We start from the raw sequence: 15,380 nt of genomic DNA on the forward strand, positions 1-15,380 counted from the left end.
GTGACCATTTTGCAGACACATTGGAGAAAGTGCATTCCTCTGTGTGGGCTTCTTTTCCTAAAGGCTAGTTTCATCATTATACAGTGCAGTATGACAGAACGAGGACAGAAAAGAGCGCTGTGTATGTCTCCTGTTCCCATCCTGTTGCGCTGCACTTTCTTCCTGTTTTTTATTCAACCATGTGGTATGTATGCAAGTGGGATGGGGAAGTGTGGTATCTGTGTATTAAAATTGACATAAACTTTGATGCTATGCCTGACTATGGTTGTTTAGCTTTGCTCAAATGGAAAGTTGTGCATTCATGTTGTAGTGCAGAGGTATAATTTCAGTATTTTCATTGTTACAGTGTAAAGGAGCAATGCAAATCCCGAAGATTGTGTAGGAGAGTGTGGTGATGCGTGTGCCTGTCTGCAGGACAGTCTTCCTGAACCAGTGCGTGGAGGAAGGCCACCTGGTGCTGCAGGAGCTTCTGCGGAAACAGCTGGCACCCTGTTCCGACCTTGGCTCCCTATTTTGCCCAGGTGACCTGGTTGGTTGGCTGCCTAGAAAATTGGAAAATTGCAACTATCACTATATCCATCTTTCAGTGCTACATATAGGGCTTTTACAGACTTCTGCTGGCTAGCATGTGGTAGACAAAGAAGTTCAAGCAACATTTAAACGGAAAATTAGCACAGCAAAAATATTGAGGCTTAGCCTGTGGGACTACAAGTTAAGCAAGATTATGAGATTTTTGAGATGGGGTGATAATTATAAAGGCTGAGCTGTTGTGAGGACCACTTTCTTTGTGCATTGGCATGCAATATTTTCCAACAAGAGGCAGAGCTTGCCTTGTGAAGTACCATTTGGGCTTGTCTTATAGCTGTGTTTGATGAATGTGCCTGTGTGTCCTGCTTAGGGCTGATGCAGATATGTCTGAGGTTTTCATTCCCTTCAAGCCTTTGTGGTAGGGGTGTTGTGCAAACGTACATCGTGCAAACTTGGCCGCCTGATTCGAGAACTGTTTGCCATCGGTGCATGTGGCACTGATGACTGCACATAACGGTATTCACGGCATGCTGACTGGAACATTAACCAGGCGCATACAGCTCGAGCATGAAATCTTTATTTCATGCGAATCTCTCGAGCGAATCTTTATTCGAGTTTTGCGGTTGCTTTCTTTCCCGATAATGGAAAGGGGAGTGGGAGCAGGTAAGGAAAAAGATATGCTATGCAGCAGTGCCAGTGGGATGTTGCAGAATACAGCCCTTGTCTCTTCTTAAAAATGAAAATGCTGCACTGGCTTGCACTGCCTTGTTCAATGGCGGAGGACTTTTTCGTAGCTTCAGCTAGACTTGGGGTAGTTGGAAGCGCCAGGTTGGGAGGTTAAGTAAGTGTGTCCTTCCAAAGCTTTAGCAGTAGCTACAGGATTATCCAAGCCAGCCATTTGAAAAGGAGACATGCTATTGGTGATCATGCTATTTCTGACCAGACTTGGCATCTCGTCAGAAACTGGGTCGCTAGCAGCAGCCTCAGTGACTGGTGACTTCGGCAATGAATCGGAGCACTTGATCGATGTGCTGCCTGAAAATGGCAGTAGGGTTTTTTAAAGAATGGTTACCATCTGCGCTTCCATTGCTGATTTGACATGTGCAGGAGTCCATTTCTCTCCCATTCCGTAACTGTGGACATGCATGCTGATCTAGTGGCAATGCCCAGTCATTGCTCTCATCTGCTGCACCTGTACCAATCATGAGGAAGCAAGTGTCTACATGTGATCTTAATTGGTATCCGAGAAGCATCTACGAAGGTGATTTCCTTAGAGGCTTTTTCTGTAATTGAACAACAGCTGCGTGAATTTCTGCTCCAGATTTCCTTTGTTCATCTTTCGTTTCAGATGCCTTCCTTTATGGTTCGAATCGCTCTTTCAGCCGCTTCATTTGATTGAGGGTGAAAATGCACCGTGCTAAGGTGTGTGATGTCTTTTGCTGCAAATGTAGCAAATTCCCTGCTTGTGAACTGTGTGCTGTTGTCCGAGATGATTGTACATGGCACACCAAAGCAGGCAAACATGCTCCTCAGACAGGTTACGGTGCTTGCTGCATTTGCAAGCTTCATAGGAGCAGCTTCTGTCCATTTGGACTGTGTGTTCATCATAACCAGCACCTTCCAGACAACCGGCCCTGTTAAATGAACATGAATGTGAGACTACTTTTCTCGCACCTTCGGCCAATTTACGGGCAAGGCAACTGATGGCATAGACAAATTTACTTTGCAGTATGCACAATTAGCTGAATGCTGCTCTATACTGTGGTCAAGTCCAGGCCACCAAACTAAAGAGCATGCCACGGCCTTCATAGCTGGTAACCCTTGGTGTGTTTCGTGCAGAAATTCTAGCAAATGCTTTCTGGCATTGCTTGGTATGATGACGCAATTTCTCCACTAGACTAGGTTGTGAGCCAAGGACAGTACTAATTTACGTTCATAATATGGTCAAGCTAAAGTGATAGATTAGTGCTTGAGAATCTCTAAGGTGTCAATATTATCGCGAACAGAGTAAGTGCAGAAAATGGTTAGAGACTCCCCCGGCATATTCAAGTACTTGCCCGATGACAAAACCACACCTCAGTTAAATTCTGTCACTAGTACTCAACCACTCATTCCAAAAAGACATCTGTGTATTGTATTATAAGACGAAATAAAATGCTACTTGTCCAGTTCTATTTAATTTTTATAAAAAAGAAGTAATTGAAATTGCCCTTGACAACGACGTGGCGGTCAAAAGGATTAGTTTTTGCTCAAGTCCGGGCCACCCACGCTTTCACGTTTCAATAGTTTCCTTATTGTGTATAGTTTCGCTGTTTTGCTGGCTCAAGAAACTTGAACAAACCGCAAGTAGCGGAGAATTCAACTTCCATGTGATGTCACGGGATGCCTGAACGGTCTACGCCACTTGACCAAAAAGCAGCTGCAGTGGCGAATCCACCACCCTGTCTTGGCTCAGTACCGCCTTCAGTCGGGTGCCGCTGTACTCACCAACGGCAGCAAAGAGTGATGATGGCGTATGCAATGTCACCACTCCCCTGGTTGGGCGGCGGGAGATTTGAATTTCAAAAACTGTATTTGGATCCTTCAGATGCAATTTTCTCGTAAAGTATGTCTTTTCTTGGCATGAAACAAGCGTTGCGAGGTTTCTGGAACGGTATTTAAACAGTCCACATCGACTACGTGTTTGTCTTAAGTGTCCCCTTAAGACAGTTGCAGTACAGTGGTCATGTTAGTTTATTCTCTGTTTTGTCGTGGTTTCGAAGTGTGCTGCCATATTCCACCAAAATTCGGATTGGCCTGCTCCAACTTGCTTCAAAATGAAATTTTGTCTGCTCCAAACTGCTCCATAATGTAGTTTTACTTGCTCCAAAAATTGTTTTAAAATTACTTTGGGCAGTCTCACCCCTGGAGGTGCCTCCCCGTGACCCATCCCACAGCTTGTGCTTGGTGCTTAGCTCGATATCTGGGAATCGCTGCCCGGTTACACACACCATGGTGGATGCAGCCAGTGCACCAGAGCTCATTTCCTGTGCAAACTGCTTTACAGGTGAAATGCTTGTGGGGTGACCGATTGCCAGGACTTTCACAGGGATCATTTCAGTTCACACTGTCTTTTTTGGTGCGCATTATACAGGCTGTCTCAGCTAATGCTAGCCCAGCTGTAAAGAATTGGTACAATATTCGATTGTGATACCTATGGTGTTAGGCCATCAGGATAATTTGTGTACTAATTACCTGGATAATTAGAAAAATGTAATTAAACAAGCTTAAAATTTTTGAAATAATGGTGTGGCCAAATGCAATATCTATGCTAAATCAGTATGTGTTCCAAGACACAAATTCTGTCAAATGCTGCTGGAATACTTGATGTTGTAACACTTTCGTAGAAGCTCTTTCATTGTCACAGAACCACGAGTATAAACTGCCTGCAAGTTTTCTTTTGATTTTAATAGCATGCCAAACACCTTGGAGTGTAAATGACCCTTTTGATCAAGCCATCACATACAAAAGTGACGTCCATACAAACATTGGCTTCGCTTAACAGTAAGCACTGGGTTATTTTATTGCAGTGCATATTTGTACTCTTGTCTGTGGCGCTGGTGGTGATCGGCTAATTGTTCTGTTAGCAACATAGTTGTGGGATGCTGTTAACTAGGCTTGTGCGAATAGTGCTTTTTTGGTTTGAAGCAAATTCGAAGCGAATTGTAATTCTTCTCGAATAATTTCGAAGCGAATAGTTCGAATAGTAGCAAAGAAAAAAAATGGCAGAGGGCTAACATCTGGGATTTATTCAAAGAAAGTAAACAACTTGATTATTTATGAAAATCTACAAATTTTCGTGCAAAAACACTAGCTGTTCCACATGCTGGGGTTTGAGGTGCTCTCTTCTGCAGCTTACAACGGCTCCTGCAGTCGAAAAAAGCCTTTCACTTCTTGTCTGGGTGGCTGATATTGAAAGATACCTACGGGCAGCTGCAACCAGGGTTGGGTAAAGGTGGCTGCCCTTGCTTTTCCACCACACAAGGGGGTCTTCGGACCGGGAAAGAAGGGGGGGCCTTCAAGTACCCAGCAACCTCATCCGAGATTATACGCATTGACTGATGATGTGCACGCAAACTGAAGTGTGTAAAAACACTGCACACAGAGTCCCCTGTTGGATCTGCAGAGCAGGTGCTGTTCTCACTTGTTGCTGTACCATGTTGATCAACTGGCACAGTCTCTTCTGCTGCCGTTGTGAGTAGAGTGAACGCACATTGCTTTGCGGGTCGTTCAGCATAACAGACATCTTTGTATCTAGGATCGACCAACATTGCCAATGCAGGAAGGCGCGACATCTTGATATCAAGGAACCTCATCTTGATGCTACGCAAAAGGCTTGAGGCAAGCAATGCTGCCTCACCACCTTCGGAAACATGTTCAGCTAGAACCACCTCAGTACAATGCAACAGGGGAATGACTTGTGATAGCGTGGGATATCTCTCCCCAGACAGTTCAGTTGTGGCATGGTCAAGTGGCTTCAAGACTTGTACTGCTGCATTCATAAGCTTCCACTCACTTGCGTTCAAGTTTGGAAGTGTGTAAGATTCTGAAAGCTCTGCAGTGGTGACCGTACGGAGCTTCACGAGCCTGGCCATCATGGCATGCTCACTGTTCCATCGCGTCGGGACATCTTGTATAACAAGGGTTGCAATGTGGGCTTGTTGGTAATGCATCTTGAAGGCGTGTACAGTTGCACGATTAAAAGACTTGACAAAAGAAGACACACAGGGACACAGACAGCACTAAGTGTGTCCCTGTGTGTCTTCTTTTGTCCCGTCTTTTAATCGTGCTACCGTGCACCCCATCTTGTATAACCTCAAGAGGGTCCAGCTGCATGTTTCTCTGAATTTCCTGAAGCCGTCCTCGGGCCTTGGCACTTCGTTTGTATCTAGCCAAATTGCTCTGGCCTTAGCACAGAGCTGCAAAAACCCTGACACTTCTCTTTTGGCATCACTGACACGCAACTGAAGGGTGTGTCCGAAACATTGCACACCACTACAGGACGACCACGCTACTGCAGAAGTAAAGTTCCTTCCACTATCTGTAACGATGAAGATTGGCACAGCACCGTGGGCTGGAAGTTCCCACTCCTCGATGACACCTGCGATAAATAGTAGTCCTAGGCTTTCTGCAGTGTGAGAGTTTGTCATCTCCGTGCAAGCCAAGGCGTGCACGTGTTACACGAACTCACTGTCTATGACATGACAAGTTACACAAACGTAGCTGCCATTGGCCTGCGATGTCCAACCATCAGTTGTGATTGAAAACGACTCCACTCCGCTTGCAAAAATGTCCCCGAGCTTCTTTTTCACCATCTCTTTGCTTGATGTGTAGAGGTCCGGAATAATGACTCTCGAGAACATTGTCCTAGACGGCACGGCATAATCTTGCATAGCGAACTTCATCATGTCGAGGAAACCCGGTTCTTTGACAATATTGTAAGGGTGCATATCACAAGCTACGAAGTGAGCTATCATTTTTGTAATCTGTTGGGCTTTTGAGGCCGATGCTTTCTTTTTCAGCTTGAAACTGTCGACTGTGGATGGCTGTTGACCACTTGCCTTGCTTGCCCCCTTGAGCTTGGATGGCCTTTCGCGTGCGTCCCGCTTCTCTTGGTAGTCCTTGTGCAAGTCTGGGTGTCTCCTTAAATGTATTGCTAGGGTTGTTGTCGTACTTGTCGGGGTCTTCAGGACTGCCTTCCATTTAAGACATCGAGCTTCGGTTCCCGGTGGAATCTTTACAAAAAAGTTCCAAATTGGATTTCTGGCCGCATGCAAGTCCCTCCATGGTGCTTTCTGGAGTGATCCAAGGCGGCTGGGATTGATCAAATGCCACCGCGGCAGAGACAGAGTCGCCCACTAAACGCAATCGACCACACCACCACACTGACGAGATGCATTTTTGTACGCCTTTGTTCCGAGCATAGTTATGTTTTCCTGGCTTCGTTTGGATTGGATTGGATTGGAAAAAGTATTACTGAATCCAAAATCGAAACTTCCGAAAACTCCTTCTCTCTGCCGTGTGTGGCTCGTTCGAGCCGAATACTTCAAGATTTCCAAATAACAAAATTCGAATCGATGCGAATATCGAATAGTGCATTATTCGTTCAATTTTCGAAAATTTCGAATATTCACACAAGCCTACTGTTAACACATGTTAGCATTGATAATTCAACAATTTGCTTGCTCCATGAGCTGCAGATTAACAAATTTTTATTGCATCTGTGCTAATTAAACTCAATTCCAACTTGACATAATATAAAGTGAGTGCCAAGTTTAATTTGAATTTATTGAATCGGCAGCCAACAAAAGTCACTGTTGACACTTCTACCTTCCCAGGCCGACCACTCGAGCCCTCGGCCCTGCGGAGCTTGTGTGTGATGCTGTGCCAAGCCACCCACGTGGATGCCTTGCTGCCCGAGAAGCACAGGTGTGTTTCTCATGCATAGGTTTTCACCTGGTAACAAAGTAAGCCGACTGTTGTGCCCACTGAACCATGTAAAAAAATTATTTGCCATGCTCTGTTCGTGTCCTGATCCGCTACCCTGCGATAATGTGTGCATTGGGCAGGAGGAAAAGTGCCTCAACGTGAGACTATGGTGGCACAATAATTTGTTCAATTTGGTACTCTCAGAGCTAGCACCATATTGTACAGTTGTATGCCAGAATTCAGCAGAATGACCATTCTATCTAAGCACTCTAGCAGCCATCGTCATCCTCCTGTTCTGCTTTTTGTATACCATATTTACTCGCATAATGAACGCACTTTTTCCCCAAAGAATAGGCGCAAAGTGGGGGGGGGTGCGGGGTGCGTCTACTATGTAGAGTAAAGTTTTGAGTGATTTTCTTTTCCGCGGCCACCTCTAGAACAGTCAGTTTCGCCCAAAATGCAAACCATTGGTTGTGATAGCATATGTGTAGACAGCTACCCCAAGTAAGGATAGTAGTTTTATCGCCCGTATAAACTCGCAAACATTCGCTTCAACGCAAACTGAGTGGCGAGAACGCAGCACGCGCAGAGGTATGAGCCGCCATCAACTCAGCCCCCGAAGCAGATCACTTTGAATGTAGGGCCTGCCACAGCCACGTAATACGCAGTTGCTGGCTGCCAGACTAAAACGCCGCACCCCCCTCTCTCCCTACCCTCTCTCTGGCACCATGCACGCGACGGAAGACGCCGTGTTTCCTTTCCGTTTTCATTCGTTGTACATGGGAGGCTAAGCTGCGATCGTCGGCGCTCCTCGAGCGTGGTTGGGGAATATGGAGTTGCTGCCAGACTGCAACACGGCTGTCCCGCCCCTCTGGGGCCTTTTGCGCGACGAAAGACGGCGCGAGAGATTGAGTCGCGATTGTCGGCTTCCTTCGTGCGCTCTCACACCTACACCTTGTGGCGCTCGAGAACGACGACGACAGTAAAAATGTGCCTGGAATGACCATATAATTGCTATCGCAATAAAAGTAGGAGACACGGTATGATTTGGTGTCCAACAAGGCGTCAGACACAATCGCACCCGCCGAATGCCATATCAGACGCCTAATTGTGCCGTGTGTTTCTTACTTCGCAGCAGCAAGTTCAGGGCGCAATCATTATGCAAGAAAAAGAAAAAATTGCACTTCTTGATTGGAAAAGTTGGGGCTGCATTCATTTCGCGAGTGCGTTCGTTATGCAAGTAAGTACGGTATGGCGCACTCTAGCGTGTGTGTCTCGTGCCCTGGTGCTGTGAGCTGCAAGTTCAGAAGAATAAAAGAACAATAGCTTCTTTGGCTCCTGCCATCGGTCCGAACGGTTCTCAGGCCTTTCGCTTGCTGGCTCAAACATTATTGTAGTGGGCCTAACTTCGGTCAATATGATGTGGTGACCTGGACACGATTATACAGCGAGTCCGATGTCATGGATGAGGCCATTAACGAGAGACTGACGACCGGTTCAGAGGACCTCGTCATGGTGCAGATGCACCTGCTGCCTTATTGGCCATAAAATCCTGCAGCCTGGTTTACTCAGGTGGCGGCTATCTTTGACTTTTGGCGCATTACCTCGCAGTGTGCGAGGTTCCTCCACACTGTCTCAACATTTGGGAGTGGCAGTCTATCCAATGTGACACCTCTTTCTTAGAAATATCAAAATGAGCACCTGAGGCTCACATACAGTCACATTTTCTTTAACTTAGAAGTATTCCTGTGATGAATTTTACAGATGCTTCAAAGTCTCCTGCTGGTGTTGCTTACTCAGCTCTCGGACCCTCATTTTCAACATCTGGAGCACTAAACCCACACCAGTATTTTTACAGCGGAAGTCTCGGCTATTAAACACATAAACCTCACAAATGTCGCTAAGGCTGTTGTCTTCACAGACTCATTAAAGGGACACTAAAGTGAAAAGTGATTTCTTCTGCATCAGTAAATTACCGTTCTACAACTCCAAAAACACCATTCTTACAACGATAAGACGTTTGGTAAGCAACAACGAAATACGGGTGGCAACGCCTACTTAAGTTCCCGCATCTGGGGCTGTGACGTCTTGGATTTTGATGGCATCTTCTAGCGCCTACTAATTGTATATAGCGGTACAGATTGACTACATTGTGTTCTAAAGGAACCAAATATTAAACATGGCAAGTTTCGGGAACCTTTACTCAGGCAACGCGGCCCAAATGCAAAAACATACTTTGGAATCCCTGACGTCGCACTGATGTAGCGGCGTCGGGGTTTCGGCGCGAAATTCAAATACTGGTACTTAAACCTTCATTTTCTCATCTAATAATCAAACAATTTTATTTAAATGACTGCCTGCAGGGTTCTCAAACAATGCTTCATTACTCTAAACTGATTTATTGTTTTGCTTTAGTGTCCCTTTAAGTGTTGTGAGAGCCCTCATTAGTTTACAAAAACATAAGAATTCCGTTTTGAATGAGCTGTATAGCTTGTTGTGCAAGTCTGTGTTATAGACTTGCACACAAGCCATATAGCGCTAGTCATCTTGGAGTTCATGCCGCCCAGGGTTTAATTACTTCCTGCTTTGTGTGGCCGAGTGTGAACTCTGACGTACGCCGCTGGGCTCCTGAATGTGTTCACTGTCAATGCTGCAAGATGACACAGCACAGGAAGTCACCAATTCACTCCTTTTGTCCCCCTGACGCCTGCTTCAATTGGCCCACTACCACGATCCCAAGGTGCTCGCTACATACTCATTTGTGTACACCATTATACTCGCTGGCCTGCAGCCTTTCCTCTTACTGATACAACGACACCTACAGTGGTTTCTGCGTTTGCCAGTGGCTGGAGGTCATGCTTTGGATGCCCCAGCGTTTTTACGACTGGTCGGGACTGACAGTTCAAATGTGATCTCTTCCCCAAACTCGAATGCCTGCTTGGCATCCGCCATATACATACTACCATGTATGACCCATCGGCAAATGGAATGGCTGAACGCCTCTCCGTCAAACTGCCTTAATGCCAGGCTTGCTCTTCCTGGGCTGTTGGCCTGCTAGGCATGCGCTCCTCTTTCAAGGAAGACGTCGGCTGTACAGCTGTGGAGCTGGTCCATGGCACAACATTGCGGTTGCCCGATGAAGCGATGTTTTCATACGGCATGAAGGCATCCGACCATCTCTTACACCGCACTCTGACGGCCCTTTAAGGTACTCGAGTGGACAGAAAAAACTGTTACCATAGCCCTCAACAGGCGGGAAGAAGTCGTGACGATAGACGGGGTCAAACCAGCTTACCTAGTGACCTCGTCATTGTTATCTGCTTTCAACAATTTTACAATTGCTGAAACGACAAATCTGCCCGATTTCTGGGCGGCTGTTTGCTAGGCACTGCTGCTCTTCTCCTAAAAGGGAATGGGGTGGGGGAGCAGCCATCGTCATTCTCCTCGGCCTCCTTCAATATATGGGGCGCTCCAGCGCGGGTCTCGTACTGCGAGGTCAGAAAAAGAAGAATGAAAAAAGTTGCTTCTTTGGCTCCTGCCATTGGCCCAAAGGGTTCTCAGGCTGTTTGCATGCTGACTCGCACATGGTTGTAGTGGACCTAACGTCGGTCCCTATAGCACTTTAGCCAATTAAATGACACGCAAATTGTCGGCAATCTTTGTGTGAGCAGCTATCAGCTGGCACTTTCGGCTGCCTTGGCACTGTGGCAGTGCAGTATAAGTTGCATTGAACACTGGCTGTGCTTCATGTTCTGCTATGTGCCAGACAAATGTGTCAGCTGCCATATGCAAGTATGCCACTCTCGGTGAAAGACGTGCTGCATTTTAAGTTGGCCAGACAACAGTTGTCACTTGCATTCGTGGAAGAAACCAGGGTCGTTGATTGTTGCAGTGGTATCATGTAAAACGACCTGTTCACTGTATGAGTTCATTTTTGTACTTCCTAATCAGCAGCACTGGTTCTCAATGAGTAGTCCTGCAGAACATGCTGTCGCCCCTTTAGACAAGGATTGCACTTGTTTGTGTGTAGGTGGCGACTGTGGCTGCTGGAGCTGCCGGCCACTGTCCAGCTGGGATCTGTCCTGGTGTTGCGGGGTGAGCTGCTTGCTGCCTTGTGCTTGGCACGGCCGGCCACTGCCCTGGCCTCGCAGTGTGTTCCACCTCAGGGTGAGTTGGAGAGCCATCTTGCACGATAAACTAGACTGTGCAACGTTGTGAAGGCATAGCGGGAACTCTGGTACTGCGATCGTTCAGCCACCGTGGGAATGATGGTTAGTGCATGGACTTGTCTGATCGTTGGGCTTTATTATGCTTTATCTGCCTTCATTGGCCTAAATTTTAAAGTAATCTATACAGTAGACTACCTTTAAGACAAACTCGAAGGGACCATGAAAATTATCACAAGTTCATCTTATCAGAAGAATAATTTAAAACATGACCAGGTGCTTCCAAAATCTTGCTTCAAAACGGTAAATGAAGTAGTCTTATAACGGGGGAGGAATTACAAAAAAAGAATTTATTTAGCTGAACTTATTAGAAAACTGTCTTCAAGTGGTAATCTTGCTTGATTTCATCCAATCCGTGATGGATGTTTGTCGCTTCTGTGCAAATCGGCAAGCAGCTGCAAGTGACGTCGTCTCACCTAATGACATTTAAAATTCTTCTGTGCCTCCGTACTGATAGAGAAAGTTCACTAGTGAGTTCAAACTGGCATCTGCCACTTCACAGATTATTCGTGCAGGCTCCAAGCTAGCGAAAGTATGAAGGAGTGTGCTGATCACGCGGCAAAGCAACGCAACCTAGAGGAAAAGCTAGGTGACTTTGAGTGAAGTGGGGAAGGAGAAATGAGGCAAAGCATCGTGGAGGAGGAAGGTAGGCAGAGGCGCACTGGGTTGACCTCTTCTGGAAGTTGCTACAGGTTTCATTTGCGATATGGACATACTGGTTTCGTCTCGTGACAGCATTGTCCTTGCATGCCGTGCACTGTATGTGCGAGTAAAAGTGTGCAACGGTGAGCCAATGATGGTGGCTTATGGTATCTTTGGCTGGCTGTTTTGGAGCGCTCTATACTGCTCTCGCGAGCGCTGTTGTCTTCGGCTGGTTGAAAGAGGATGCGCGCCTTGGGGTTCGGCTGGTTCTTTTCGATCCCTCTACTCCATCTTTGAGCGCTTTGAGGCGCTCCGAGCCCTGTCATCGGAGCAGTCGTCGAGATTGAAGTGTTTCCTTCAACATCATCATAGCACAGCGTCGCCGCCGTTGGCGACGGTCCACCGTAACCAGGCCACGTAGGCCACCTAGGCCACTGCATGCTATCGTCTTGACGAACGCTCGTCTCAGCAGCGGGTCCGTCGGTTTTCCCGGCAGCACTGGGAGCTTTGGATAGTGGACGTTGGCAGTGGATCTCGGCAGTAGTCCCATGGTTATGCATCTGCCATTTCTTCCTCCGACAGCGAGTCACACGTACGGCTTGCACTCTTGTCCTCTGCCTCTGAGTTCATGGAATGCTGTATCTGCCCGACTCTGCTTCGGGGGAAGGAGGCGACCAGTTTAAGATACCATTAATCTCGTGTGTGCAAGGGAGGAAAGGGGGGAGGAAGCACGCCGTCTTCCGTTGCGTGCATGGCACCGGGGCAGGGGAGGGAGGGGGGTGTTGTACTTCGGTTGCCCATGGTCGCACGGGCTTTATCTTGCAAGTGATCTGCTTTGAGGGCACAATCTAGTTGGGCCGATGGCTCGTAGCTTTGTGTGTGCTCTGTTCCTGCCGCTCAGTTTGCGTTGAAGTCATAGCATCATTTCGCTGGCTGCTGCTGCCGCGATTTCTCACGCCAGCGTTTTGACAGCGAGCATCGACAGTCATCGAATGTGATGTGTTCATGTTTGTCTGTGTGTGCCGACGCCATGCTTGTCCATTTGGTTAGTAAGTGAATGTTTGCAAGAGGGCGTTTTACTCTGGCAGCTGCTGTGTATAACGCGACTCGCGAGCTCTGTCTTGAATACGATCTGCAGTGTGGGCAGTCTAGGCGCCCTGAGGGCCAATAGCTTCGTGTGCACTGCAACACCCGTATGCTTGCGCGTCACCCGTGTTCATGAAATGAAACGTCACTGTTTATTTTTGTTTCCTCCACTTGTTTTTGCCTCTGTCCATGGGTGATGTGTGCTGCAGGTCTCGAGTAGGGTGCATCAAAGTGTGCGTCCCCTGGAGCGGCGCATCGAGGCACCTCGCCCCCAGGATCGGTAGTGGTGGCGGTCACTCCAAATGTTCGTCTTAACCGAAGAGTACGGGGGACGCGGGTTTTACATAGCGAAAAATGGCCAAAAGATCTATTTTTTGAAAGTCACATTTTCAGTTTCTATAACTTTTTTTCTATCTGATTCCGAAATATCATCCATATAAACCACGTAGAAGTGCTGTAAAAAAATTGTTTTATCAGCCAAGGTGGCGAAAAATTTCGCAGATACCAAGAAAGAACAGCGTTTTTCAAGCCACAATATATCTGGAACGGTGGAACTGAGTGCCGCCATCTTGGTCTCGTTGGAAAGCGTGTTTCTCCGTCTTCAAATTTGCCACTTCAGCTATCTCCTCCACACAGAAACAAGCACACAAAAAGCAGATGATTGAAGGTCATGCCGGAGTCTGCGATTGGCCGCGCCCGCCACGTGACTCCAGCGCGGTTCGCCATTGGTCCGGCGCACGCATCGTTTGCTTGGCTCTTTGCACCTCGCGAGCCTGGAAGTCTCTGCTCGTCGTAATCTCGACGTGTCAAAACGGGTGCCACGTGGACATTGCGGTAGCGTGGCTGATCCCTACGTTTGTGGACGTCTCAGACCCACGGCAAAGCATTCCGAGCATCGGCGACGCATACTTCGCGACCAAGATTTGTGCACGGAATCCTTGGACATGTGGCTAAGCCTTTCAGCACTCGGTGTTTCGGAATTCGTGACCAAGCACATCGCGCATGCAATCCTCGTACCGCGGCTAAGCATTTCGCGCATAGAAGTCTCCAACTTGTCGATCAAGCACATCGCACGCGGACATCTCGGGCCCTTGCCTAAGCATGTTGTGCATCGGCGCCTCAGACTGCGTTAATAAGAGCATCGAGTGTCGACTCCTCGAGCCCGCGTGTAGGCATTTTGCGCGTCGGCACCTCGGACTGCTCGAATAAGCGCATCGAGTCTCGACTCCTCACGCCCGCGTCTAGGCATTTCACACATCGGCACCTCGGACTACGCGAATAAGTGCATCGAGTGTCGACTCCTCGATCCTGCGTCTAGGCATTTCACGCATCGGCACCTCGGACTGCGCGAATAAGCGCGTCGAGTGTCGACTCCTCGAGCCCGCGTCTAGGCATTTCACGCATCGGCACCTTGTACTGCGCGAATAAGCGCATCGAGTGTCGACTCCTCGAGCCCGCGTCTAGGCATTTCACGTGTCGGACTGCGCGAATAAGCGCATCGAGTGTCGACTCCTCGAGCCCGCGTCTAGGCATTTCGCGCGTCGGCACCTCGGACTGCGCGAATAAGTGCATCGAGTGTCGACTCCTCGAGCCTGCGTCTGGGCATTTCGCCCATCGGCACCTAGGACTGCGCGGCTAGGCATGTCGCACGTCTGCATCTCGGACTGCACGACTAAGCACATCGAGCGTCGACTCCTTGTATCTGCGGCTAGGCATTGCGCTCGTCAGCACCTCGGACCCGCAATATTGCGTGTTTACTCTGTTATCATATTGTCACAATAGCTCGTAACAATATCTATCATACCCCCCCCATTAATCAAGAGAACCTCATCATGAGCTCTGTTCACTATATAGGCCCCTTGGGCTGGCAGAACATCTGGCTGCAGAAGTGATTGAGGCATCATACAAAAGTACAATTCTGGAAAGCACCTAGCAGCTGCATATCAATCACTGGCTCTCTGATCCTAAGTTCCACAGCTATTGTCAGGTGAAGTTGACTTGGAAGGCTACTTACACTCAGAGCCTTCATTCAGTAACATGGTCAATTCTACCAAATGAAAAAAATGCCACACAGTCACACATTTAGTATGGCCATTCTTACAAAACATTGAGCTGCAAAACGGTCCCATTTGTATTGCTCTAGATTCACTTCAGCAAAAGCTACATTTGTTTGAAACTTCAAATGCGTTTATTTTAGTTCGATGTTTTTGCACACTGTACTCATCCTTATGGGTGTTTTTTCTCGGTTGTTCTTGGCCAAAAATGACAAGGGTGGTATCATTTTATTCGCATTGAAATTATCTGGGGGGTGATGCTATTTTTATTACTCTTGCACTGTATAGTACTCGCTGCTAATTAGAAAAAAATGTTCATAATAAATGCAAGATTGTTTTCTTGTCTGTAAAATGCTTCCAAATGAATAAAGATAGC

General features: G+C 47.4%; 1 protein-coding gene and 1 pseudogene across 1 annotated transcript in view; both read left to right on the forward strand.

Moving 5' to 3' along the window:
• Window positions 1–15,380, forward strand: part of LOC126523919 (uncharacterized) — a 359,924-nt gene that overhangs the window by 188,835 nt on the left and 155,709 nt on the right. Inside the window, exons 11-13 of the mRNA XM_050172335.2 lie at window positions 415–521; window positions 6,906–6,996; window positions 11,027–11,163. Coding sequence (XP_050028292.2) covers window positions 415–521; window positions 6,906–6,996; window positions 11,027–11,163 — 335 coding nt within the window. The remainder of the gene's footprint in view (window positions 1–414; window positions 522–6,905; window positions 6,997–11,026; window positions 11,164–15,380) is intronic.
• LOC140218906 (uncharacterized) overlaps window positions 11,262–15,380 on the forward strand; it is a 31,434-nt pseudogene continuing 27,315 nt past the window's right edge.

This window comes from Dermacentor andersoni, chromosome 6, assembly GCF_023375885.2.
Source record: "Dermacentor andersoni chromosome 6, qqDerAnde1_hic_scaffold, whole genome shotgun sequence".
In the NCBI taxonomy this organism is placed as follows: Eukaryota; Metazoa; Arthropoda; class Arachnida; order Ixodida; family Ixodidae; genus Dermacentor; species Dermacentor andersoni.